This window comes from Suncus etruscus, chromosome 3 (assembly GCF_024139225.1).
Source record: "Suncus etruscus isolate mSunEtr1 chromosome 3, mSunEtr1.pri.cur, whole genome shotgun sequence".
NCBI lineage: Eukaryota > Metazoa > Chordata > Mammalia > Eulipotyphla > Soricidae > Suncus > Suncus etruscus.
Window position 1 is genome coordinate 17,223,849 of NC_064850.1, and position 27,635 is coordinate 17,251,483.

Here is a 27,635-nt window from a genome sequence, read left to right on the forward strand (position 1 = left end):
AAAAAAAAAAAGATTTCACTTTCAGGGGCCGGAGAGATAGCATAGTGGCGTTTGCTTTGCAAGCAGCCGATCCAGGACCTAAGATAGTTGGTTCAAATCCCGGCATCCCATATGGTCTCCCGTGGCTGTCAGGAGCTATTTCTGAGCAGACAGCCAGGAGTAACCCGAGTGCTGCCGGTGTGACCCAAAAACAAAACAAAAAACAAAAGATTTCACTTTCAGGTGGTAGTGATAGTCCAGTAGGTATGACATTTGACTTGTATGTGGTCAAACTGGGTCCGATCCCCTGCAATAGACTCCTGATCCCTGCTGGGGTGATCCCTGAGTGCAGAGCCATAAAGCCCGAAGTACTGCAGGGCATGCCATGGTGAGGCCCCCAAAACAAAAATTTTTAAAAAATCATGTAAATCAGATTTTTCATTAAATACTAGGCTAGTAATGTTCTTGTGGAGTGGGGGGTGGATTTTAGGGCCACATCCAAGAAATTTAGGGGCTACTATTGGCTCTGTGCTAAGGAGTGACTGCTGATGGCTTTTGAAAAACCATACATTTGGCTCAGAATCTGAACCTAGGCTGTGTACTAGTTGTAGCACATACAACACAAATGCTATACCTCTTTACTGGCTCTTCAGACTCAATCTTGTGTGTTTGTGTGCATACGTATGTGCATGCATATACATGTGTATTACCAGATGGAATCCAGATATGGCCTACACTTTGCTGCTGAGCCGTACTCTTTTGTTTGTTTGTTTTGAGGTTACACTTTGGGGGTGCTCAAGGGCTTCTCCTGGCTCTGCACTTAGGAATTACTCCTGGTGATGCTCAAGGGACCTTATAAGGGTTGGAGTGATAGTACAGTGGCAGGGCGTTCACCTTGCAAACAGCCGACCCCAGACGAACCTGGGTTCAGTTCCTAGCATCCCAAGGGTGCCAGGAGCGATTTCTGAGTGCAGAGCCAGGAGTAACCCTTGAGCCACCAGGTGTGGCCCCAAAACAAAACAAAAAACAATCAATCAAGGGACCATATGAGAGGTTAGATGTCAAATCCGGATAGGTCATGTGCAAGCAAGTGCCTTATCTGCTGTATAGTCCTTTGGCTCTGAGCATATTCTTTTTTTTTTTAAATAATTTTTATTGTGACCAATGTGAATTACAAATCTTTTAGTTATACTTTTTTTTTTTTTTTTTTTGGTTTTTGGGCCACACCCGGCAGTGCTCAGGGGTCACTCCTGGCTGTCTGCTCAGAAATAGCTCCTGGCAGGCACGGGGGACCATATGGGACACCGGGATTCGAACCAACCACCTTTGGTCCTGGATTGGCTGCTTGCAAGGCAAACACCGCTGTGCTATCTCTCTGGGCCCTAGAAATACATTGTTTTGGGAATGGAGACATAGTTCAATGTGCTGAATACATGCTTTGTACATGGGAGAACCTGGACTCGATCCCTAGTATTGCATGATACCTTAAGCACTACCAAGAATGACTGCCAACCACAGACCTAGAAGTAGTCATGAGCACTGCTTAGTATGGTCCCAAAAGCAAAATTAATTATTTTTACATGAAATACAATATTTAATTTTTGGGTCATACCCAGCAGTGTTTAGGGGTTACGCCTGGCTCAGAAATTGCTCCTGGCAGGCTCGGGGGACCATATGGGATGCCGGGATTTGAACCATCGTCCTTCTGCATGCTAGGCAAAGGCCCTACCTCCATACTATCTTTCCGGCCCCGAAATATAATATTTTATTAAGGAACTACTAAAAGAAATGTCAGATACTGTTCACAATTTGACTTTTTTGTTTTTGGGCCATACCCAGTGATGCTCAGGGATTATGCCTGGCTATGCGCTCAGAAATCGCTCCTGGCTCAAGGGATCATATGGAATGCCGGGGATACTTACTGCTTATGCCACTGCTCTGGTCCCTATTTCTAATTTTTTTTTTTTTGGGCCACACCCGGCGTTGCTCAGGGGTTACTCCTGGCTGTCTGCTCAGAAATAGCTCCTGGCAGGCACGGGGACCATATGGGACACCGGGATTCGAACCAACCACCTTTGGTCCTGGATCGGATGCTTGCAAGGCAAACGCCCTGTGCTATCTCTCTGGGCCCTATTTCTAATTTTTAACAGTGGCAAAAGATCCATCATCTTTTATATCACATTTGGAGGGCTAATCTTTCTTTAAATATGTAAGAACAAAAATAGAAGTCAGATCTTTTTTTTTTTTTTTCTTTTGGTTTTTGGGCCACACCCGGCGTTGCTCAGGGGTTACTCCTGGCTGTCTGCTCAGAAATAGCTCCTGGCAGGCATGGGGGACCATATGGGACACCAGGACTCGAACCAACCACCTTTGGTCCTGGATCGGCTGCTTGCAAGGCAAACGCCACTGTGCTATCTCTCCAGGTCCAGAAGTCAGATCTTAATGCTAAATGCAAATGCTTAATATGCTAAACATGTAGTGTCACATAGAGCAAAATGCTCAGAAAATTCTCTTCTATTTTTCATAGGTAAATGAGTAACTAAATTGGTTTCCTGAACATTAATCTTTTAGAAGACTGTACTTTGGACAAATGGAGTGACTGCAGGAGCTTAATGGGATTATATCAGATTATGAGGCATTTAAAAATAAGTATGAGAGCAATTAAAATTTAAGCTTACAAAAAGTTTACCTTAGTTTTTTCATCCACAACTCTGAGTCCATCTGCAGATACCCAAAGAACTGCTTTTACTGCTTTCTTCCCAGTCTTTTAAGAGAAATCAAAAAAGGGGAGGGGGGAGAGATACACATATAAAATATTAATATAGATTATCTTTCATAGAAAACAATGTCTTCTGTTTTCCCAAATCACAAGTACATGGTTGTCCAAGTTCAGGAGGGATACCCAAAGCCAGATACTCAAACCACACTGCAGATACATTCAGGAAAAACAAGCCAGAGCCATTAATTGGGAAACACAATGCAAACAATAAAATCAAGGAGAGGGACAGATGGACTCAGAACCAAGATATCACATTCCATAAAGGGCAAAGAATGCATAACTAGATTCTTCACCCGTTTAAAAACAACTGAAAAACCAAGAGTCAGATAAATAGTCAGTGCATAAGGAGTTACACCACAAGTAGCTTCTATGAGTGTATTTAGGGCAGAAAGTATCACAAAAGTGTGAATCGAGACGCTGACATTCTATTCTCCTTTGACCCAATGACTGTGGCAGATAGCAGAAAACTGGTCACCTGGAATTTTCACCTTAAATACCAAGAAGTCTTCAGAATTCTATTTTTTGTGTTTGTTTTTGGACCGATCCTGGTGGTGCTCAAGGCTCTGCACTCAGGGAATGCTAGTGGTGTGGTATGGGGACCATCTGTGGTGCCAGGGATCCAACCCAGGTTGGCCATCTGCAAGGCAAATGCTCTACCCTCTGTACCTTCATTACTATATTAACAAAAACTTTAATCATTATTATTTTTTTTAGAATTAACAGAAAACTGGTTTAATCTTTAATTTGCTGTTAAAAGTAGAAATATTTTGGGTATATAGGAGGACTAAAAATCGTTGAAAAATAACAACTGTAACATGTATTCCTTTTACTGAGTCAGAGAAGGCTTGTTTTGGAAAGCAAAAATGTGAGAATACTGTCCGATTTTCTCTTGTGATAGACTAAAACGGGTAAAGGGACAACTTCCTTAAACCACACACATACAAAAATATAAGAAAAATAAGAGTAATGACTAAGAACAGGTATCAGAACACTATCATTAAAATGACCATAAGAAAATTGCTACTGAATATTGGAGCAGCAGCCTCTAAAAGAGATAAGGAAGAATAAAGTAATGTGTACCAATCTCTCTGAACTGTCCAAAAGTCTAGCATTTCTCTACATAGAACACCTGGCCATATTTAGACAAACTCGTTGCATAATTCATTCTACACTAATCATCTCTATCACCAGCATATATTTGATGAGAGCCTATATATACTAGGTAGTAGAAACACAAGAAGAGTTCACTGAAAGTGACAGTAAAATATAATACAATAAAACAAGTGCTATCGTAGAGCTGAAATGTGTATTAAAGTTAGAAAGAAGGCCTGGAATGGGGCTGGAGAGATAGCATGGAGGTAGGGCATTTGCCTTGCATGCAGAAGGATGGTGGTTCAAATCCCTGCATCCCATTTGGTCCCCAAGCCCTGTATAAGCCTTGTAGAGCAGTTACTCAAGTAAACTTTGGAATCAGGTCTATCTGAGCTTGAAATCTGGTTCTGCTACTTTTTTTTTTTTTTTTGGTTTTGGGGTCACACCCAGCTGCGCTTAGGGGACCACATGGGATGCCGGATTCAAACCACTGTCCTGCACGCAAGGCAAATGCCCTACCTCCATGCTATCTCTCAGGCCCCTGCTACTTACTCTGAATGCCCAGGGAAATCTATTTCTCTATGTAACAATTCCCTAACGTACATTAAGATTTGAGCTGAATAATCTCATACATTCAAGGAATCATTAGGATTAAGAATTAAATTATATAAAAGGTTTTGAACTAGGATGTCATAGAACTTCCTGTTCAAACTGGAATCCCTATGAAAGTGGAAGAGATCACTATCAGAACCCAGTTTGTTTCTTGTAAGCTAGGACAGGAATCACCCCATCACCAACAGTATCTGTTTATATTAGCCAAATTTTACGTAGCATTAAATATCACATCACCAGTGGCAACTTCCCTCTGCTACTGTCCCTATTTCCCCACCCACTCTCCAACCTGCTTCCTTGACAGACATGCTTTTTTTTTTTTTTTTTTTTTTTGGTTTTTGGGCCACACCCGGCAGTGCTCAGGGGTCACTCCTGGCTGTCTGCTCAGAAATAGCTCCTGGCAGGCACGGGGGACCATATGAGACACCGGGATTCGAACCAACCACCTTTGGTCCTGGATCGGCTGCTTGCAAGGCAAACACCGCTGTGCTATCTCTCCGGGCCGACAGACATGTTTTAAGTCAATATGGTTTTTTCCTTGTATTTGTTCATAATTTGGGTGCTAACTCTCAGATCCCATGATTGTTTGACACATCACAATTAACCAAGTACTAGGCTATTCACACTCACAGAAATTAGCTTTATTTTCCCTAAAACTTTCTACTTAAGCCAACATCCTAGCAGACAAACTCACAGTTATTTATATAAATATAAATTCATATAAATTACATAAATATATGTATAAAACAAGAGTAAGTATGAAATATAACTTAGTGGCACAAACATCCTTCTAAAACACAAGACAAAGTAACACTTCAGAAACTAATAAAAATGTAGTAGTCATTTTTTTTCCTGGCCACACTTGGAGATGCTCAGGGGGCCATTTGAGATGCTGGGGATTGAACATGGGTCAGTTGAGTGTAAGGCAAGCACCCTACCCGCTGTACTATTGCTCCAGACCCTGACAGTAACTTTTTTTTTTTTGATCACACTCAGCAGTGCTCAGGAGTCACTCCTGGCTCTACGCTCAGAAATCACTCGTGGCAGGCTCGGGGGACCACATGAGATGCCAGGATTCTAACCACCAACCGTCTGCATGCAAGGCAAACGCCCTACTTTCATGCCATCTCTCCAGCCCTCTGGTAGTAACTTTTAAGTTAGTAACTTCTAAGCCTAGCTTGTAATACAGATGTAAGACTTTAAGGATTGTTCATCATTGGGGCTGGAGAGAATATAGCAGTAAGGTACTTGTCTTGCAGCCAACCTGGTTTCAATCCCCTGCGTCTCATATGGTACTCCCACTCGCCCCCAAGCACTACCAAGAGTGAGTCAAGTGATTCTTGAATCACATAACCTACAGATTGCTAATATGGCCCCCAAACAAAAACAACAAAGAATAGTTGTCATCATATCAACATTTTCTATTTTAATAATACACATTCATGTACAGAATCACACAAATTAGTCAATATATGAAAATCAGTTCTACAACAAAGAGAAAACCGCTTATTCTTCAGCAAAGAAAATGGCTCTAGCATAACAGAATTTCTGTAATTTAGCTTTTAAGTTGATAAAATCTAAGCAGAAGAATCAAGCTGACCTGAGAGTGAAAGATGAACTCTATTCCATTAAAATTTATCTATTAAAATTAGCATCTGCCTTAAATACCTTTTTTTGTTTCTGGGTACAGATACATCAACACAGAAATTAAGCAGAACTGATATTGGGAGGAAATGAGAGCAGGTTAGCAAGATAAATCAGAATAAAAGACATCTATGGATGACCATACTCATAGGTGCAAAATAAGAATTGAAGCAAGGGGACAGACAATGAAAATAAATCTAGAGGCTCTGAAAACAGAACTAAGGTTACTTAAGGGGATAGGCTGGAAGGTAAGAGCCTTATAGACCTTATGGTGGAAAGCTATTATTACATGGGTTTTGAGCGTGATGTGGTGACATTATATCCCTATTGTGCATATATACACACATATATATTTACACTATTATTTTATATACTTTATAATAATTACATGTACTGACTGTAAGTCAAAGAAAAATGAAACCAGTAAGAAAACACAAATGGGTGCAAGAATAATAAAGAAATAGCAACTTCTTTTTTGGGGAAGGGGGGGTTTAAGATCCCAAGTAAACAATATTCTCATTAGGCTAAAAGATCCTTATACTCTTTCACTGTACGTTCTGTTTTTTCCCCCCTGTTTTTGGGCCACATCCGGTGATGGTCTGAGGTTATTCTTGGCTATGCACTTGTAATCGCTCCCAGCCTGGAGGAACACATCAGGGAATCGAACGAACGGCGGTCTGTCCTAGGTTAGCGCGTGCAAGGCAGAGGCCCTACCGCTTGCACTACCGCTCTGGCCCCACATTCTAGTTTCTATCTGAGAAACTATATCAGATTTTTAGCTGGAGAAGTGTTCTGAAAGTGTTTAAATCAGGGATTGGATAATTTATCTCGTGAAGGTCCAGATATTAAATATTTGTGGCTTTACGGACCAAAAATTTCTATTTCAACTTCTTTTTTTTTTTTTTTTTGGTTTTTGGGCCACACCCGTTTGACGCTCAGGGGTTACTCCTGGCTATGTGCTCAGAAATCGCCCCTGGCTTGGGGGGACCATATGGGACGCCGGGGGATCGAACCGCGGTCCTTCCTTGGCTAGCGCTTGCAAGGCAGACACCTTACCTCCAGCGCCACCTACCCGGCCCCTATTTCAACTTCTTAATTCTATCACTTAGCAGAAAAGTGATTAAAAAAAAATATAAGCAAATGGGCATGACTCTGTTCCAATAAAATTTAAATTTATAAAAACAGGTTGCTGGGCCCGGAGAAATAGCACAGCGGTGTTTGCCTTGCAAGCAGCCGATCCAGGACCTAAGGTGGTTGGTTCGAATCCCGGTGTCCCATATGGTTCCCCGTGCCTGCCAGGAGCTATTTCTGAGCAGACAGCCAGGAGTAACCCCTGAGCACTGCTGGGTGTGGCCAAAACAAATAAACAAACAAACAGGTTGCTATATGCCAACCTCTGATATAAGTGATTATGATCTCTGAAAAAAATAAATGAAGTCAGTTCTTTTTTGGTTTTTTGGGTCACACCCGGCAGCGATCAGGGGTTACTCCTGTCTCTACACTCAAGAAATTGCTCCTGGCAGGCTCAAGGGACCATATGAGATGCCGGGATTTGAAACACCGTCCTTCTGCAAGCAAGGCAAATGCCCTACCTCCATGCTATCTCTCCGGCCCTGAATTCAGTTTTCTTTTAAAATAATTAATCGGGGGGGGGAGGGGAGTAATTAATCATATTAAATATCAGAACTGTTCGCGATCATATCCCTGAATTCTTTTATTTTTATTTCCCTTATCAATGTGTTTATATTCTTTTTATTTTTTTTTTTTTTGGTTTTTGGTTTTTTGAGTCACATTTGACAGCGCTCAAGCGTTACTCCTGGCTCTAAGTTCAGAAATCGCTCCTAACAGGATTGGGGGACCACATGGGATGCTGGGATTTTAACCACCATCCTTCTGCAGGCAAGGCAAATGCCCTACCTCCATGCTATCTTTCTGGCCCCGCCTATTTTATTTTTATTGGGAGTGGGGTTGGGCTATACCCAGTGGTGCTCAGGAGTGAACTCTAGTAGTGCTGTTGGGGACCAGATGTGTTGCTGGAGATTTAAATAGGGGTTTGCTGCATATAAGACAAATGCCTTGGGGCCGGCACGGTGGCGCTAGAGGTAAGGTGTCTGCCTTGCCAGCACTAGCCTAGGACTGACCGTAGTTTGATCCCCTGGCATCCCATATGGTCCCCCAAGCCAGGAGCGACTTCTGAGCGCATAGCCAGAAGTAACCCCTGAACATTACCGGGTGTGGCCCAAAAACCAAAAAAAATAAAAAAGATAAATGCCTTACACTTGTATATCTCTTTCACCTCCTATCTACTATTTTAAACTACAACCTAGATCTAGATCTTAGGTATCCAACTCCAAAATTCTCTAATTTCCAAGATCAACAATGGGGAACAAAAGCATGTAATTAATTAACCAAAAAAAAAAAAAGAAGTAATATTTGGCAGCAAGGCAAATCTTCCAGGCATATGTTAAGAGCAAATAAGTTAAGCAGATGTTCTAATGTAAGCCAAAGAAAACAAATGGTATAAAGACATATGAAAGCATAATTTGGATTAGATATGAAATGTTAAGAATCAACATTGCAAAGTTGTCATTTTGGGCAGGAGTGGCAGGAAAGAGTTACTTTCCAAGAAACAGTGATGTGTCATTCTATTATGCAGAGTTCTTTCTGCTATAAATCAAAGGTTGTCAATGGTACCCAGACTGTAAAGAATCACAGGCCAGAGCCCAGAGTCGGTCTTATGCCAGAAAACTTCAGGGGTAAGGTCTCCTTGTATTTAGGCCAAGGCTTTTTTTCCATTTTCCCCATATTTTGCTGGGCATATGCAAACGATTGCCACCCTCACACCGTTATTACTGTATTTTTTTTTTAAAACTCTTATCCTTAAAAAAAAAAAAAAAGCAGGCCTGGAGAGATAGCACAGCGGCGTTTGCCTTGCAAGCAGCCGATCCAGGACCAAAGGTGGTTGGTTTGAATCCCAGTGTCCCATATGGTACCCCGTGCCTGCCAGGAGCTATTTCTGAGCAGACAGCCAGGAGTAACCCCTGAGCACCGCCGGGTGTGACCCAAAAACCCAAAAAAAAGAAAAAAAAAAAGGCAGAGCTTACTAAACTTTCTACTGGTGCTTTAATGAGTTCATTGATAATTCAATACTTTTCAAAAATATACTTGCTACTGAACTTTTTCTTCTTTCCTTTCTCTTCCATCTCTCTAGTTTTTCTATCAATTTTCTTTTCTTTTTTTTTTTTTTTTTTGTTTTTGGGCCACACCCGGAGTTGCTCAGGGGTTACTTCTGGCTGTCTTCTCAGAAATAGCTCCTGGCAGGCACGGGGGAACCATATGGGACACCAGGATTCGAACCAACCACCTTTGGTCCTGGATAGGCTGCTTGCAAGGCAAATTCTTGCTATCTCTCTGGGCCCTTCTTTCAATTTTCTAATTTTTTAAAACATGTTGCTTTTGGTCTTCCTAAAACAAATGTATTATGATCAGTTATGTCAACTATGTGATGCATTTTCTTCAAATAAATTAAAAATAAAAAAAAGAATCACAGGCCATTTTGTCTCAACTATTTACAGAGATAACCCAGTCTTTACAGAATAACAATGATTCATTAACAGGCAACCAAGATTTAGAGTGTCTTGTTGATATATAAACAAGAGATTTCTTTTATAGGAATCTCAACTTTTCTTTAAAATTAAGGGGTTTAAAACCTATACTTCGGTTATATAATCAAAGACCAAAGAAGTGAAGGGAAAGACGATTTTTTGAAGACTCTGAGAATAGTATTCGTACATAAAAAGTATTTTAGGACCAGAGAGATAATAGATAGTGGATAAAGCGCTTGCCTTGCATGTGGCTGACAAAGGCTCAATTCCTGGTAATCCCTGTGGTCACCCCCAAGCATTACTTGGAGCAACTGATGAGTGTAGTGCCAGAAGTAACCCTTGAGCACTGCTGGGTATGGCTCCAAACAACAATAAAAAGTGTAGTAACTTTTAAACTGGGACACTTAAGATTCACCATTTCCTGCATATTCCTAATCAAGAGGTCTTTAAAGGTTTTTAGGGGGAAAGAAGTACAGATGGAATGGTATGAATCAAACCAAAAGGAGTTTTTCTGAGGCATTTCAGCTTTTTCAGTTTATGGATTCAAATGTGGACCCAGGTTTCTCCCATTTCAATTACCTTGTCTATTCCTTTGATCTGAAATGACTTTCTCTTACTTTGGCTGACACTTGGTTTTAGATCTCAGACTTGAGTGTCATCTCCTAGAAGTCTTCGAAACTTTACCTTCATTCTTCCTCTTGCTCTAGTAGTACTGTTACTACTGCATAATTGGTAACTGTACCTTTACTTGTATCATTTCTCCCACAGCAATGTGAATTTGAAAGCAGAATATCTATAATTCACTTTTCATTCATTAAATAAGGTTGTGTTATTTATTTTGACCACACCTTGCGATGCTCAGGGGTTATTATTGGCTCTGCACTCAGGAGTCACTCCAGGAAACCATACTGGATGTCAGGGACTGAACCTGGGTCAGTTGTATGCAAGGGAAGTACTATACCCACTTTACTATCACTCCAGCTCCAATTCTTTATTGGAGGGGGCGCACTTGAATCACACCCAGTGATGTTCAGGGGTTATACCTGGCTTAAATTCAGATATTATTCCTGGCAAACTCAGTTTAATATGTCTGTCCTCAGAGACCTTAAGTCATACAGAGAAAGAGATGAATAAGCAAAATGTATAACATGGAAAATTGTGGTATGCTTTATATAATAAATTAGAAATGAAAATGAGTATGTAATGTAGGTATATATAAAGGAGAATGGTATTTGCAACTTAAAACAGGGACCTCAGTGAGTGCCTCAGTGAGAATGGGTCTTTTGGGGCCAAAGAGATAGCAAAGAGGTAGGGCATTTGCCATGCATGCAGAAGGACGGTGGTTCGAATCCTGGCATCCCATATGGTTCCCCGAGCCTGCCAGGAGCAATTTATGAGTGTAGAGCCAGGAGTAACCCTGAGTGCTGCCAGGTGTGACCCTCCCCCCAAATAAAAAGAGAATGGGTCTTTTGAGCAAAGATTGGAAAGAGATGAGGAAATATGTGAATTTGTATTAGAGCAAGTGCAAAGGTCCTGAGGTTAAAGCATACCTGAGTATTTAAGGAATAACAAGGTGACTAATGTAGATAAGAGTTCAAGAGCCCGAGGGAAAAAAACTAAGGGAGGAATGGACAGAAGAAATTCATATGCATGATCTACAAGGCCCAAAAGCTTTGTTTGTTTTAGTTTTTTTGCCACACATGGCAGCGCTCAGGAGTTACTCCAGACTGCACTCAAAAATTATTCCTGCAGCCAACCCGCTTTCAATCCCCAGCTCCCATATGGTCCTCTGACTACCCCCAGGAGTAGTTTGAGTGCACTCAGAAGTCAGCAAGCCTGAGTACCGCCAGCTGTGGCCCAACAACCAAGAAAGGAAATAAAAGGATTAGGAATTTGTTTGTGACATACTAATGTTAGGTGCCTATCAAAGTAAAGTAGATGTTATTAGTGATGATGATACCTAAAACCCACCTCAAGAGGCTGTTCTGTATATTTTCCTTGTACTACTTATTTAATCCTCCCAAATAATCATGAGGTTGCAGTCACATTATATTGTTTTATAGATGGTGAAACTGAAGTGATAGTGAATGATTAAGAATTTTTCCTACGGTTACAAAGATAGTAAGTGACTGTACAAGGATTAAATGCAAGCAGTGTGGCTCCTCAGAGGGTGTGCCCAACTCCTATGTTATATTGCTTAAGGGGAGTGGGGGGTATTGAGACACACCTGATGGTCAGGGGTTACTCCTGGCTCTGTGCTCAGGGATCACTCCTAGCAGTGGCTCGGAGAACATATGGGATCAAAGTTGGGTTGGCTGCATGCAAGACAAGTACCTTTCTCAGTATACTATCTCTTCAGTCCTACAATACTGCTTCTGACACAATAGTATTATAGAATTCAGAAGAGATTTACACAAATTAAAATCTCAGTATCTGCAGCACAAAGGTAGTATCTGAACCCATGACACTGCGTAATTCTTTAAGGGAGAGGTATTGGCCAAGAATAGTCCATATAAGAAGCAGGCAACAATACAAAGAAAAATGAAGAATTTAATCCCTGAACTCCAAAGATGCTCAAGGTGTGGAGAAAGTATATGCCTGTCAGATGCTACTGATATTTCAAGTGAGAACATAGGACCACTGAAATAGTAATATAGAAGACAACAAGAAAAACCTTTGTGAATGTTTGTAGAATTAAATGAGTTCAAAGGAGAAGGGAGAGCAGAAATTAAGGTGTCAAGAATCAAGAAGAAGCTTTTAAAAAATAAAAATATGGGAGTCAAGGGAGAGTACAGCAGTAGGTAGGGTGCTTACTTTTCATCCGGCAACTCAGGATCATTCTCTAGCATCTCTATTTCCCCAAGCCCTGTCAGGAGTGTCTCCTGAGTTGCAGAGCTAGGAATAAGTTCTGAGCACTACTAGGTGACCCAAAACCAAACCAAACCAAACCACAAAAAGGCTTTTTAAATGCTATTAAAGAGGAGTCGGTGTGACAGCATAGAGGATAGTGTATTTGCCTTGCATCTGGCCAACCTGGGTTTGATACCCAGCATCCTATATGATCCTCAAACCTGCCAGGAGCAACTTCTGAGTCTGCACTCAGCCAGGAGTAACCCCCGAGAACCACTGTGTGTGGCCCCTAAAACAAAACAAAAAGATCCATTAGAGAAAAGAAAGACTAATTATGGAGGAGAGAGAAGTAACAATACTGAAAAAAATAATAGGAATAATATGAATCTAGTGAAGATACTGGGCTTGGACCACAGATAGTTAACCCCAGAATAGGAGAGAAATAATGTCTGGGCATTGATGCACATATGATGACTAGATGCGGTTTAAGAATTTCCTTCTGACTGGTTCTATTTTTCAACAAAGTAGGACACAAGATAAGTAGCTAAAAGAGAGAACCAAGTTAAAAATTCTGGAGGTTTAAGGAAAAATAGACATCTAAAAACAGAGTAGTAGCTGGGAATGGTTTAGTGGTAAAATTCCTGTCAATGCAGGAGACCTGATATGATCCCTAGCATAGAAAATTTAAAAAGTAAATGGGCTAAAACCAATAAACACCAAAACAATAAAGGATATTTTATTAATTTTTCTACCTAGATATAAACTTACATAATCTCTAGCTTAATTTAGACAAAAAGAAAAACAAACCAAATCCCAGAAGATACACTTAATGAAATACAAAAAAGAAAGAGCATTAGGAATTTTAAAGCAAAAAAAGTGAACAGGTAGCAGGTATTTTCTCTTTTTAAAGAAAAAAAACACAATGAAGACTAGTAAAGATGCTTAATTTGAGAAATACAACAAAAAATAGTTGCTGTGAGTTCATTTAAGAAAGAAGTCATGAATACCAAAAATTTTTATCTTTGAGAATTAGGTTAAAACAATATTACCTTTGACCAGGCTTTCTCAAAAAACTTAAAACCATTTCTGTTTTTGTTTTTGGGCCACACCCGGCGGTGCTCAGGGGTTATTCCTGGCTGTCTTCTCAGAAATAGCTCCTGGCAGGCACGGGGACCATATGGGACACCGGGATTCAAACCAACCACCTCAGGTCCTGGATCGGCTGCTTGCAAGGCAAACACCGCTGTGCTATCTCTCCGGGCCCTTAAAACCATTTCTAATGGTGTCATTTAAAAGATTAAAAATGGGACCATAGTAATAGCACAGCAGCAGGGAGTTTGCCTAGCATGCTGCTGACCCAAGACAGACCTAGGTTCAATCCCTGGAATCCTATATAGTCCCCTGAACCTGCCGGGAGTGATTTCTGAGTGCAGAGTCAGGAGTAAGCCCTGAGCACAGCTGGGTGTGCCCCCCACCAAAAAAGATTTAAAATGGGGAAAATGACTTAGTATATTAAAACAGAACCTGTTAGAACAAATATGGTAATATTTTTGGTATTTTTTGTTTCATTTTGGTCTTTGTTTTTAAATACTGTTAGGAAGTTGTTACTCCCAAAAGAAAACAACATTATAAGTGACATAATAGCCTAGGAAGGAGAAATTCACAAACTCAAGTGCTTACAGAATTAAAAAAAACAACAACAAAAACAACAAAGCAGGTGAATGTTGAGGACTATGAGTTGCAGGATTTGTATTAATGGGCCACCAGAAAGGAAAAAGGAACGACTGACTGCTCCTCAGTTTATCACAGCTGACACACAAAATGCATGATATTTTGCCAGATCTTCCCATTCTTTTTTTTTTTTTTTTTTGTGGTTTTTGGGTCACACCCGGCAGTGCTCAGGGGTTATTCCTGGCTCCAGGCTCAGAAATTGCTCCTGGCAGGCACGGGGGACCATATGGGATGCTGGGATTTGAACCGATGACCTCCTGCATGAAAGGCAAACGTCTTACCTCCATGCTATCTCTCCAGCCCCGGATCTTCCCATTCTTAAAGCTTTAATGTATTTCAATGGTTGAAATACTGGCAAACTATATGCAGGCCACATAACACATTTGTGGGCAGCTTTCTAGAATCCTCTATGCTAGATACTTTGTCCTGTATTCTGAAGTTTACCCAAGAGAAAGAGATGCCAACACTTTTCAATGAGTGAACATTCATATGGGATAGGTGGAAGAATTTTGCCCCATAAAACCTTGATTTCAGTATAGACATTAACATTTACTACTAACTAGGTAGCTTTTCTGCATGTTTATTCATTTTGAGAAACCATGATAAACTAATCTGTCTAAATTCTGAAGCTATCAAGCAGAAAATTAGAAAATAGGTACAAGCACATAATAAACCCTAAAGCTCTAAAGAAAAATAAGTAACTTTAAGAGGCCTAAGAAAGGATTATATCTCTATGTTCATTCAGTTCCTCATAAAATGGGAATATAAGAACTTAATTCATGGGGGGTCCTTCAAAATGCCAATAAAATATTTTCAAATATTGTCATGGGATTACTTGGTAATATAGTTTTTGCTCGTAATACTATATTATAGCATTATAGTATAATTTAGGTAATATAAAATAATTTCTGAAAAGCTGATACATTCTTGGACATTCTACAACAACTAGCAATTTAATACAACTAGTCTGAAAAATGTTATTTTATGTTCTTAGCTTTTTCCCATTTTTGTCTTAAGATATGTGTAAACTTATATTAGGTTAATAATATAGTCTAATTAGTCTGATCCAGGCTAATCTGCTTCTGACTGTCAAAATTTTGGGAGACAGCAGTAGGTACAGCAAGAATAGGGAAGTGCTTAGGAATTACTCCTGGTGGTGGTGCTTGGAGAATCATATGGAATGCCAGGGATCAAACCCAGGTTGGTGTTGCCCAGGAGCCCTAACTGCTGTGCTCTCTCCAGCTCTTATATTTTTCTTTCTTCATGCCATATAAAGCATTACGTAACAAAATGAAGCAAAAAACAGAGAAACGAGCTGGAGCAGTGGCGCAGGGCATAAGGCGTCTACCTTGTGTGTGCTAACCTAGGAGGAACCGAAGTTCCATCCCCTGGCGTCCCATATTGTCCCCCAAGCCAGAAGCGATTTCTGAGCACATAGCCAGGAGTAACCCCTGAGCATCACCAGGTGTGGCCCCAAAACGAAAAAACAAAACAAAACAAAACAAAAAACAAAAACAGAGAAACAGCACAATAGTGGGGCTGGGAGATAGCTCACACACACAGAAGGCTAGAGCATAGGCTTTTTATTTATATTTATATAGGGACAGAACTGGTACCACATGTCTCCCTAAGCACCAAACAGAAAGACTCCAAAACACTGAACTTGGGAGTAGTGCTAAGTACTACTGAGTGTGGCCCCAAATCCAAATAAACAATAAGAAACAACTGTACCCAGTTCAGCTACTCTGTAGATAAAGTTCCATCACGTGCCTATTATATATAGCTTAATTAATTATGCTGACTTGGAATTCATTTTGAAGTGAAGGCTACTATCTTCCACTGCATAAATTTTTTTTTTTTTTTTGGTTTTTGGGCCACACCCGGCGGTGCTCAAGGGTTACTCCTGGCTGTCTGCTCAGAAATAGCTCCTGGCAGGCACGGGGGACCATATGGGACACCGGGATTCGAACCAACCACCTTTGGTCCTGGATCGGCTGCTTGCAAGGCAAATGCCGCTGTGCTATCTCTCCGGGCCCCCACTGCATAATTTTTACTATAATCATATAGCCATCCTTTTTTTTTTTTTTAAATATGGAACGCTTCACGAATTTGCATGTCATCCTTGCAAAGGGGCCATGCTAATCTTCTCTGTATCGTTCCAATTTTAGTATATGTGCTGCCAAAGCGAGCACCATTTTTTTTTAGTAAGATTGGCATTAATTTTTTTCTAAATATAAAATAAAGGAATATAAGATGGTCAATAGTAACATATCATAAGCTGAGTTTTCTGAGTGGTGGGTCTGGTGTGAAAAGGATCTAGAGACAACTAATGGTGGGACACTGACACACTAATGGTGGGTGTGCTGTTAGAACACCGTATGCCTGAAACATTACTACTATTAATGGAACTGTAATTCATAGTACCTAAATAAAAACTGAAGCAATATTGCATGATTAAAAATCAACTATCGGGGGGCTGGGAAGGTGGCGCTAGAGATAAGGTGTCTGCCTTACAAGCGCTAGCCAAGGAACGGACCACGGTTCGATCCCCCGGCGTCCCATATGGTCCCCCCAAGCCAGGGGCGATTTCTGAGCACATAGCCAGGAGTAACCCCTGAGCGTCAAACGGGTGTGGCCCAAAAACCAAAAAAAAAAAAAAAAAAAAAAAAAATCAACTATCGGGGCTGGAGAGATACCACAACGGTAAGGCATTTGCCTTGCTTGCAGAAGGACGGTGGTTCGTATCCTGGCATTCCATATGGTCCCCAGAGCCTGTCTCGGTCAATTTCTGAGTATAGAGACAGGAGTAGCCCCTGTGTGCTGCTGGGTGTGACCCAAAAACCAAAAACCAAAAAAAAAAAAAAAAAATCAACTATCAATAACTTTTTAACTCTATCTTACAGTGATTTAATTAAAAAAAAAAACAACCCAGAAAACAACAACCAACCAGAAATAGTATGGGATGTGGGAGAGGAGTGCTTATAAAATGGTTCAACCCAACATCATAACTGAGGGGCAATAAAATCTGCAACAATAATACAGTGAATTAGTATGTTTGTCCTCTAACATGAAATATATACATTTAGCATGTTTTCCCTGATTAATCAAAGCATATTTTCTGCAGAAAATTTTTCACATATTTTCACAGATGACTATTTTACAGTGTTGGATATTGAATTCAGGGCCTCACACAAGCAAGGAAGCTCTTCACTACTGAGTCGTATTCCTGACCCAGATAAGGTTGTAGACATGTTAAAAACTTATTGCTGGGGCCGGCGAGGTGGCGCTAGAGGTAAGGTGTCTGCCTTGCAAGCACTAGCCAAGGAAGGACCTCGGTTTGATCCCCCGGCATCCCATATGGTCCCCCCAAGCCAGGGGCAATTTCTGAGTGCTTAGCCAGGAGTAACCCCTAAGCATCAAACGGGTGTGGCCCGAAAAACAAAAACAAAAACAAAAAACTTATTGCTACTAGGAACATTGGGGCCAGAAAATGTGTATTGCTGAAGGGAAGGAGTTAAGACACTGTATGACTGAAACTTAATCATGAACAACTTTGTAACTATATTTCACAGTGATTCAATTAAAATTTATTAAAAACAACGTATTGCTTAAAAATAGTATGATAATTTAATTGTGGTAATGTGAAACTGCTCCAGAAAATTTTGTTTGGGAAAGAATAACAATTTATAAAATTTCCTTAACTCCAGTATTTATGTTGATGCAAATGTATAAATGATTAACTGATAGGCATCTGCCTATATTCTATGAACCTTTTACTTTGACTCAGACTCCAAATATCTACTAAAGGGTCTGGAGAGATAGCACAGCGGTGTTTGCCTTGTAAGCAGCCGATCCAGGACCAAAGGTGGTTGGTTCGAATCCCGGTGTCCCATATGGTCCTCCGTGCCTGCCAGGAGCTATTTCTGAGCAGACAGCCAGGAGTAACCTCTGAGCACCACCGGGTGTGACCCAAAAAACCAAAATAAATAAATAAATAAATAAATAAATAAATAAATAAATAAAAAAAATAAAATAAAAATAAATTCAAAGTGGGGGCCGGAGAGATAACATGGAAGTAAGGTGTGCCTTGCATGCAGAAGGTTGGTAGTTTGAATTCCAGCATCCCATATGGTCCCCCGAGCCTGCCAGGGGCAATTTCTGAGCGTAGAGCCAAGAGGAACCACTTGAGCACTGCTGGGTGTGGCCCAAAAACCAAAAAAAAAAAAAAATTTTTTTTTCCCAAAGTGATAACCCCCTGGGGAAAAATTGTGATGTGATTTTTATAATCATTTAAAATTTATGCAATTTAGATTCAGCTATCCAATGACAGAAGTTTTATTCTTTTTTTGGTTTTTGGGCCACACCCGTTTGACGCTCAGGGGTTAAACCGCGGTCCATTCCTTGGCTAGCGCTTACAAGGCAGACACCTTATCTCTAGCGCCACCTTCCCGGCCCCAGAAGTTTTATTCTTATACTATCTCAGTTTAAATCCTTTTGTGATATTTACCCAAAGCTAAATAAATAGGATACAAAAATTAGATTAAAAAGTATTTAGATAAAAACCAAAATAATAAAAAATAAAAGGGGGGCCAGAGAGATAGCATGGAGATAGGGCATTTGCCCTGCATGCAGAAGGACGGTGGTTGGAATCCCGGCATCCCATATAGTCCCTGAGCCTGCCAGGAGCAATTTCTGAGTGTGGAGCCAGGAGTAACCTGAGTGCTGCCCGGTGTGACCCAAAAACAAAAACAAACAAACAAACAAACAAAAAAGTGTTTGGAATGCATTCAATTATTTGCATACTGTTACCTTATACATGACTAATTCTAAGAAAATTTGAAGGGCCCGGATGGATAGCACAGCGGCGTTTGCCTTGCAAGCAGCCGATCCAGGACCAAAGGTGGTTGGTTCGAATCCCGGTGTCCCATATGGTCCCCCGTGCCTGCCAGGAGCTATTTCTGAGCAGACAGCCAAGAGTAACCCCTGAGCACCGTCTGGTGTGGCCCAAAAACCAAAAAAAAAAAAAAAAGAAAATTTGAACATTGGGGCTGGAGCAATAGCACAATGGGTAGGGTAACTGCCTTGCATGCTACTAACTTGAAATAGGCTTGGGTTCGATCTCTGGCATCTCATATAGTCCTATGAGTCTGCCAGGAGTGATTTCTGAACAGAGTCAGTAGTAAGCTCTGAGCTCTGCTGGATGTGGCCCCAAAATTTAAAAAAAAATAAATAAATAAAAAGAAGAAGAAAATCTGAACATAAATAATCATTATGTGAAAAGCATCTACATAAAGAACATTCCACATGAAGGGTAACTGTCATGTGGAAATATATAATAAGTTTCTTAGATTAGCAAAGTAGATTAAAAATCCCTAAATATGCTTACATACTATTACTTTCACCTATAAATTAATTTGGGGCCGAGCAATAGCACAGGGGTAGGGTGTTTGCCTTGCATGCGGCCAACACAGGACAGACTCTGGTTCGATTCCTGGCATCCCATAAGGTCCCCAGAGCCTGCCAGGGGCGATTTCTGAGCGAAGAGCCAGGAGTAACCCCTGAGTACTGCAGGTGTGGCCCCCAAACAAACAAAATTTAATTTGAATTAAAAAAAAATAAAGTAGGGGGCCAGAGAGATAGCATGGAGGTAAGGTGTTTGCCTTGCATGCAGAAGGATGGTGGTTCGAATTCTGGCATTCCATATTGTCCCCCAAGCATGCCAGGAGCGATTTCTGAGTGTAAAGCCAGGAGTAACCCCTGAGTGCTGCCGGGTGTGACCCAAAAAAAAAAAAAAAAAGTAACAGTACTGAATCTAAAAACTGGGATACCCTTAATTCTCCTTTAATATTTCGTTCCACTCTTCTGTTAATATTGGTTAAGCACTACTTATTAAAAATAAGCAAATAGGGACCGAAGTGATAGCATATGGAATTTGCTTTGCATGTGGCTGACCTGGGACAGACCTGGGTTCAATCCCCAGCATCCTATATGGTCCCCTGAGCCTGCCAGGAATGATTTCTGAGCTGATAAACCCTGTGCTCCACCGGGTGTGACCCAAAAACCAAAAACAAATAAATAAATACACAAACAAAGCAAGCAAATGTGCTAATAGTTTTGCAAGATCAAAATTAATTTTTTTAAATACCAAGTCTGAAGAGATAATCTTTTTCAACCTACTTGATTTACTTATTGGACCTTACTATGAATTATATTTACTCAAGAGAACACATAAGGTAGTAATGTCATAGACAGCAACTTTCCAATTTGTTTATTTCTATACACAAAGCAATACCTAATATTCTAAAGAACCAAAGTTGATCTTTGAAAAACATGTCAATGCTATACAAGTGGTGTAACTCCTTATAAAGCAAGCATGAATGTGGCATCAAACTTACTTTTCCAAAGAAGCCTTTGAAGAACTTCCTTTCCTGGAGGAACAGGGGGACAAGTCGAGCGCTATTACTGTATGGCTAAATGTCCCAAGGTTTCACACCAATAAGCATATACAGAAATTGGTAAAGGACAAAGTGGGAAGGGAAGGGAGTGAGAGTTTTAAGGAGTTATCCGTACAGGGAGTGACAGGGAAAACAGGAAGGGTGTATGAAAAAAGCAGGGAAACACGCTGAAAGGCCTAAGAATCCATAGAAAGGGTGCGAAGTCAGTATCAGTATCCATGCAGGGCAACGGCCAGTTTACATTCTGTTTACTTCTAATACAGATTATCCAAACTTGGCAGCAGAGAGAAATAAAAATGAATAGAATGGTTTGGTGAAATCTGCATTTAAACTTTTTTTTGTTTTTGTTTTTGGACCACACCTGGTGATGCTCCGGGATTACTCCTGGCTATGCGCTCAGAAATAGCCTCTGTATGGGGTGCTGCGGGATCTAACCGCAGTCTGTCCTAGGTTAGTGTATGCAAGATAGATGCTCTACCACTTGCGCCACCACTCCCGGTGCATTTTAACTTTTATAATTGTAATAAAAGGACTCATTCCATATACTTTTTTTTTTTGGTTTTTGGGTCACACCCGGCAGCGCTCAGGGGTTACTACTGGCTCTGTGCTCAGAAATCGCTCCTGGCAGGCTGGGGGGACCATATGGGATGCCGGGACTCAAACCACCATCATTCTGCATGCAAGGCAAATGCCCTACCTCCATGCTATCTCTCTGGCCCCTCCATATAGTGGTCAATTTTTGTGGAAGTCATCAGTTTAAAAAGTCTACATTCAAATGACCACATGATAACATACACAGTGTTGTGTCCTTTTCAGGAGCTGGAGAAGGAGTACAGGAGTTATCCCACAACTATATGGTCACCTGAGTACCACCTAGTACCACGGGGTTCAAGCAGTACTATTTCCTGGGATCCTCCACTTGAACCACTGATAAGGTTAGCCAAGAATTGCCAGGAGAGGTCCTTAGGATTCCTGAGTATTACTTGGGAGGCTACATCTGCAAAAATAGGGCCCATGTTGAATTACTTCTTAATTCAGCTGAGTACAAGAATTGATTTCAAGATGTCACTTAGGGATAAAGTGATTGTACAGTGAATAGCGCACTTGCCTTGCATGTGGACAACCCAGGTTTAATCCCTAGCATCCCATGTGGTCCCCAAGCATTGCCAGGAGTAATTCCCGAGTATAGAGATAGAAGTAAACTCTGAGCATAGATGGGTATGACCTCTCCCCACCAAAATACAAAAGATGTCATTAAGAGAATCCTTACTTAATGCCATCAGCCTAATTTGAATATATATGTGTACTAATAAATTTCATAATATTCATATAAAGTAATAGAGATGTTCTATTCCAAATACAAAGTAAATTATCCATAAAGAATGTAACACTAAAACTTTAACTAAAATCGAGAAAACAAATATATCTGAGACTCACATTGTGGACAAATAAAATTTAAGAAATTGGGTATTAATTTAGTCTTAAATGCTACCACTTTAAAATAAGGAAACATGCACTGACATTTATTGTACATACAATTCTGAAATTCTGTAGCTAACAGAAAAATAGCTATCTATGGTTGCAGCACCAATTTTTGTTTAGGAGGAGGCATTCCCAGCCTGTTTGGGTCTGCAGTACCTGGGCCAAGGATGCAGTGTTCTCAGACTCTGTGTTGCTGAGGGTGACCAGCTTTATAAAAGTGCTCAGAAGGCCATGTGGTACCAGGGATCAAACTTTGGTTCTCCTGCATACAAGGCAGGTGCACTAACTCTTTGAATTAACTCACAGCCTGCCTGCCATACCAACATTTTTTGTTTGGTTTTGGTTTTGGGGAAACAGTTGGCAATGCTCGTGAGTTACTTCTGGGTTATTCCTGGCTCTGCAATGAGAAACTACTGGTGGTACTTGAGGGATCATGTGAAATGCTAATGACTGAATTCAGGTCAGCCATGTGCAAGGCAGCTTCCTAGGCTCTGTCATATCTCTCAGCCTTGCCTGTCAGCATTTTAAAAGTATATAGAAATTTTGGAAACTGGTCACCATTTAAAATCTCATGAACTAATACAAAACAGATTTTTGGGGGGTGGGAGGGTGGTTTGGGCCACATCCAGTGGCACTCAGGGGTTACTCCTGTCTCTGTGCTCAGAAGTCACTCCTGGCAGGCTCAGGGACCATATGAGATACCAGGATTGAGCCTGGGTCCGTCTTGGGTAGGCTGTTTTCGAGGCCAACTGCTGTGCTATCGCTCCTGTGCAAAACAGATTTATTTCAACTTACTTGCAAAAGCTTTACAATTCCTAACTTTGGTTGAATTATACTATTTGTAATGTTTTTAATGTTTGAGAAATGTGCAGAAAAACAGCTATGTAGAAATTTGATCCCCTCAATTTATAAACTCATTCAATATTCTCAAATACTGAGTAATTTGTTTTCTCCAAAAATCTGAAAGTCAAATGGCAGATATGGCCACAATTTATTTTGAACTTCCTGAAAATAAAATTCAATGGGAATATTTATTGCAGTAAGACTAAGCTTATTTCTGCTGCCAAGTTTGGTGACCCTAGTTTTGTTAGATTGTGAGTAACTATCAGTTTTTAAGGATGCAGCCAAAGTGTAAAGATTTACCACTCTTTAGGGATGGGCGGTAAGGGAAGGAAATCTGTTAATATTTCATTTAGATCCCAGAAAAGCTCTTGTTAAAAATGGAGTTTGCTTACTTTCATACAAAAATAAAAAAGACCTCAGGTGTTAATGAAAAAAGTTGATGTGTGAATGCATAAAAAGTTATTAGATTAGAGAATATTAATATTTTTAAATGATTAAATGATTCTTTTACCTGCTAAAACAAGAACATATATTAAAACAAACATATCAAATAGTGAATAAAAACTCAACATATTAGAAACTGCTAGTATAAATGAAACTAGTCTAAAACCAAGGAAGAAAGGAAAAAACATTTACAAAGTTACTGAGAAGAAAAGACCTTTTAAAAAGAAGGGCATACTGGACCATCATCAAGCAAGATAATAAAAATTCAATAAATATTTTATAAAATAGATTGATAAAAGTTATTTTGTATCCAACATTGATTATGCCTTAAAGATATGAAAATCATTACTCTAAAGCCCAAAGTGGGTATTTGTGAAATTATGATACAAAGTGACTTGAAAACAACTGTAATTTTACACATAAGATAAAATAAAAAAATTTTTAAATACATTTATGCTCCAAGAAGCGTATGTCTGAAATACTATCTTTCCAGTTATCTTTTTGTTTTGTTTTGTTTTTGAGTCACACCCGGCAGCGCTCAGGGGTTACTCCTGGCTCTATGCTCAGAAATCACTCCCGGGAGGCTCAGGGGACCATATGGGATGCCGGGATTCAAACTGCAAGGCAAACAAATGCCTTACCTCCATGTTATTTCTCCAGCCCTAGGAGGCTACGTCTTATACCTGACACCACACGGTTCCCTCCCTTGAACACCACCAGGAGGTGACCCAAGCACCAAACATCAGCACCACTAGGTGTGGTTCAAAATCAGAGGGAAAAAAACTGATCCTAAAATGATGAAGACCATTTTAGAAGGGAAAAAAAAAAATGATTGGAAATTATTTTTTCTCATTTGCCCACAAATTTAAAAATACTAATATTTTGAATAGTGATTAAAAGATCATTCAAGTGACAGGTTCGAGATGTTTGTTTTGTGACTTGACTTGTCTATTGAGGGGGTGCTCAGAGGACCAAGTGATATTGGAGATCAAGGGTGGGGTTACTGCATACAAAGGATGGGCTCTGCTCTTCGAGCTCACTCTCTCTAACCCTGTATAATTCTTTGGAGCTGAAAACTTTGGCATTCAAGCAGTTTCATTTACATGCTACTTCTTGAATCTGCTGAAAATTTTATGCCTTTACACGTTTTTTCATTACTTTCAAACTCGAGGAATACCTCAAGAGAGGCACAATATATGTATCCAGCAAAGCAGAACATATGTAGCTGTTATATGAGTGTTTCGTGAGGGAGGAAAAAGGGCAACTAGAAACTTCTGTAGTCAAACATGAAAAGACAAAAATCATGAAGTTTTGTGGACTACAATGATCTGAAAAGCAACATCTTAAAGACTTCCAACTTTCTGCAAGCTTTTATGGACAGTACTAGAAAGGGTATCTACAGAAGAAGGAAGTTTCAATGAGAATAACAGAAAACTGAACTGTTGCCCCAAAATTAAATGTTATTATTAGCAGCAAATCTGCTTACATAAGATGACATATAACATTTGTTCCAAGTCTTCTGACTATAGTAGTCAGAAAAAAAAAATCTGTCCATTCTCAGGACATACCCATTGGTGCTCCTGGAGGAGGTACACCCAGGGATCAATCCTGGAGGAACGGAGGACCACATGCAAGGCAAACACTTGATTGCTGTACTATTTTTCTGATCCCATCAAAAAAATTTAAAGAATTTAAATAAAAAGTTCTGAAATATGTGCTGGAGCAGTGGAGCTAGAGGTGAGGCATCTGCTTTGCAAGCACTAGCTAGCCTAGGATGGAGCACAGCAGTTCGATCCCCCGGTGTCCCATTTGGTTCCCCAAGCCAGGAGTCAATTCTGAGAGCATAGCCAGGAGTAACCCCTGAGCATCACCAGGTGTGCCCCTCCCACAAAATAGTTCTGAAATAGTCAAATTTCTCCTCAAATTAAAATATTTAAGTACATCCAGAAAAGCAATCAATATATACAAATTTTATTAGTCATAAAAAACTAAGAACATAAGACTATTTTAAGAGGTGGTGAGGCTGGAGTAATAGCACAGCAGGTTGCCTTGCATGTAGTTGACCTGGCATTCTGTAAGGATCCCTGAGCCTGTCAGGAGTGATTTCTGAGTGCAGAGTCAGAAGTAACTCCTGAGCACCACTGGGTGTGGCTCCCTTAAAAAAAAAAAAAAGAAAGAAAAAGAAAAACCCAAAAGAATGTTTTAGGAGGTATGTAAAGAGATCTTCTATCTTTTATGCAAAAGTCTCACTTCATACAATTAAAACTATAATTATGATAATTATTATGGACTATAATTTGGCCACCTACTAGGAACTGAGTTGCTTTTTGTACAATCATTCCAAAATATATTTTGAATATATGTTGCTTTTTGTACAATCATTATAAAATATATTTTGAGTAACTATTATATACCAGACACTGTTGTAGACACAGGATTAAAACAAAAAATTTTTATGGGAGTCACTCCTAGAAGTGCTTCATGGTGGTGCTTAGGAGCTATGGTGTGCTGGAATCACTCCTGGCAGTGCTCAGGAGATCATATGGGATGCCAGGGATTAAGTGCAAGACAAATGCTCTACCTTTCTGTACTATCACTCTAGCCCCAACCTAGAAGTCTTTATAAAGATTCATCCACAGTGACCTTCTAATAAGTTCTAAGATTTTGATAACTTTACAGTTTGACGTATATCTAATCTAGCCTTTTCACTGATTTTTCTTCCTTTTCAGTGATTTGTACTGTAATGTTATAAAACATTTTTTTTTTTTTTTTTTTTTTGTGGTTTTTGGGTCACACCCGGCAGTGCTCAGGGATTATTCCTGGCTCCAGGCTCAGAAATTGTTCCTGGCAGGCACGGGGGACCATATGGGACGCCGGGATTCGAACCGATGACCTCCTGCATGAAAGGCAAACGCCTTACCTCCATGCTATCTCTCCGGCCCCTATAAAACATTTTTTAATAATTAACAAAGCAAATCACTATAATACTTAAAAATATTTTCAAACATACTAAAATTATTTTGTTAAAGAGATTAACTTGATATTTTTTGGAAAGTTGCAATATTTGACACTGTATTTAAGTGAAAATATACTCAGCCAGAATGACAAATTTGTCTTTTTTTTTTTTTTTTGGTTTTTGGGCCACACCCGGCGGTGCTCAGGAGCTACTCCTGGCTGGCTGCTCAGATAGCTCCTGGCAGGCACCATATGGGACACCGGGATTCGAACCAACCACCTTTGGTCCTGGATAGGCTGCTTGCAAGGCAAACGCCGCTGAGCTATCTCTCTGGGCCCCCAGAATGACAAATTTATAAATTTGTTTTAAGTAGTAGTACAAGAATAAAAACCTTAAATATTAATATTATAAATATGATCTTATTTAATAATTCAATAAGATTAATGATGATTAACTGGAAAGATTAGATCATAACTAATTAGACTAGCAAAGGATTAATTTTAGAACTAAAAACATATTTTTAGGGACAAGAGCAGTCATTTTAGTAGGTAGGGCGTCTGCTTGCACATGGCCAACCCAGGTTCACTCCCTGGCATCATATTTGGTCCTCTAAGTCTGCCAGGAATAATTTCTGAGTGTAGAGCCAGGAGTAACCCCTAAGCGCTGCTGCATTTGGCCCCAAAACCAAAACAAAACTAAACTAAAAATTAACAAGAGAATTAAGGGGCCGGAGAGATGGCATGAAGGTAAGGCATTTGCCTTGCTTGCAGAAGGACGGTGGTTCGAATCCTGGCATCCCATATGGTCCCCAAGCCTGCCAGGAGCGATTTCTGAGCATAGAGTCAGGAGTATCCCCTGAGTGATGCTGGGTGTGATCCAAAAACCAAAAAGAGAAAGAGAGAGAGAGAAAGAGAGAGAGAGAGGAGAGAAGAGAGAGAGAGAGGGGAGAGAGAAAGAGAGAGAGAGAAAGAAGAGAGAGAGAGAGGGAGAGAGAGAGAGAGGAGAGGAGAGAGGAGAGAGAGGGAGAGAAAGAGAGAGGGAGAGAAAGAGAGAGGGAGAGAGGGAGAGAGGGAGAGAGAGAATTAAAATAATTTTAGGGGCCGGAGAGATAGCATGGAGGTGAGGTGTTTGCCTTGCATGCAGAAGGACGGTGGTTTGAATCC

The 27,635-nt window shown here is 40.2% G+C and overlaps 1 protein-coding gene and 1 non-coding gene across 6 annotated transcripts in view; both read right to left on the reverse strand.

Annotated features, from left to right (window-relative positions):
* NUMB (NUMB endocytic adaptor protein) overlaps positions 1–27,635 on the reverse strand; it is a 65,598-nt gene that overhangs the window by 19,543 nt on the left and 18,420 nt on the right. For 3 of the 5 annotated variants that reach the window (XM_049770377.1, XM_049770376.1, XM_049770380.1), the window contains exons 3-4: positions 20,688–20,720; positions 2,669–2,743 (exon numbers count right to left, since the gene is read on the reverse strand). In XM_049770377.1, coding sequence (XP_049626334.1) covers positions 2,669–2,743; positions 20,688–20,720 — 108 coding nt within the window. The remainder of the gene's footprint in view (positions 1–2,668; positions 2,744–20,687; positions 20,721–27,635) is intronic. The other 2 variants (XM_049770379.1, XM_049770381.1) reach the window with 1 other exon arrangement.
* On the reverse strand, positions 16,378–16,484 carry LOC126005752 (U6 spliceosomal RNA). Its single transcript, XR_007494788.1, has one exon. It is a non-coding gene; the product is annotated as a U6 spliceosomal RNA (small nuclear RNA).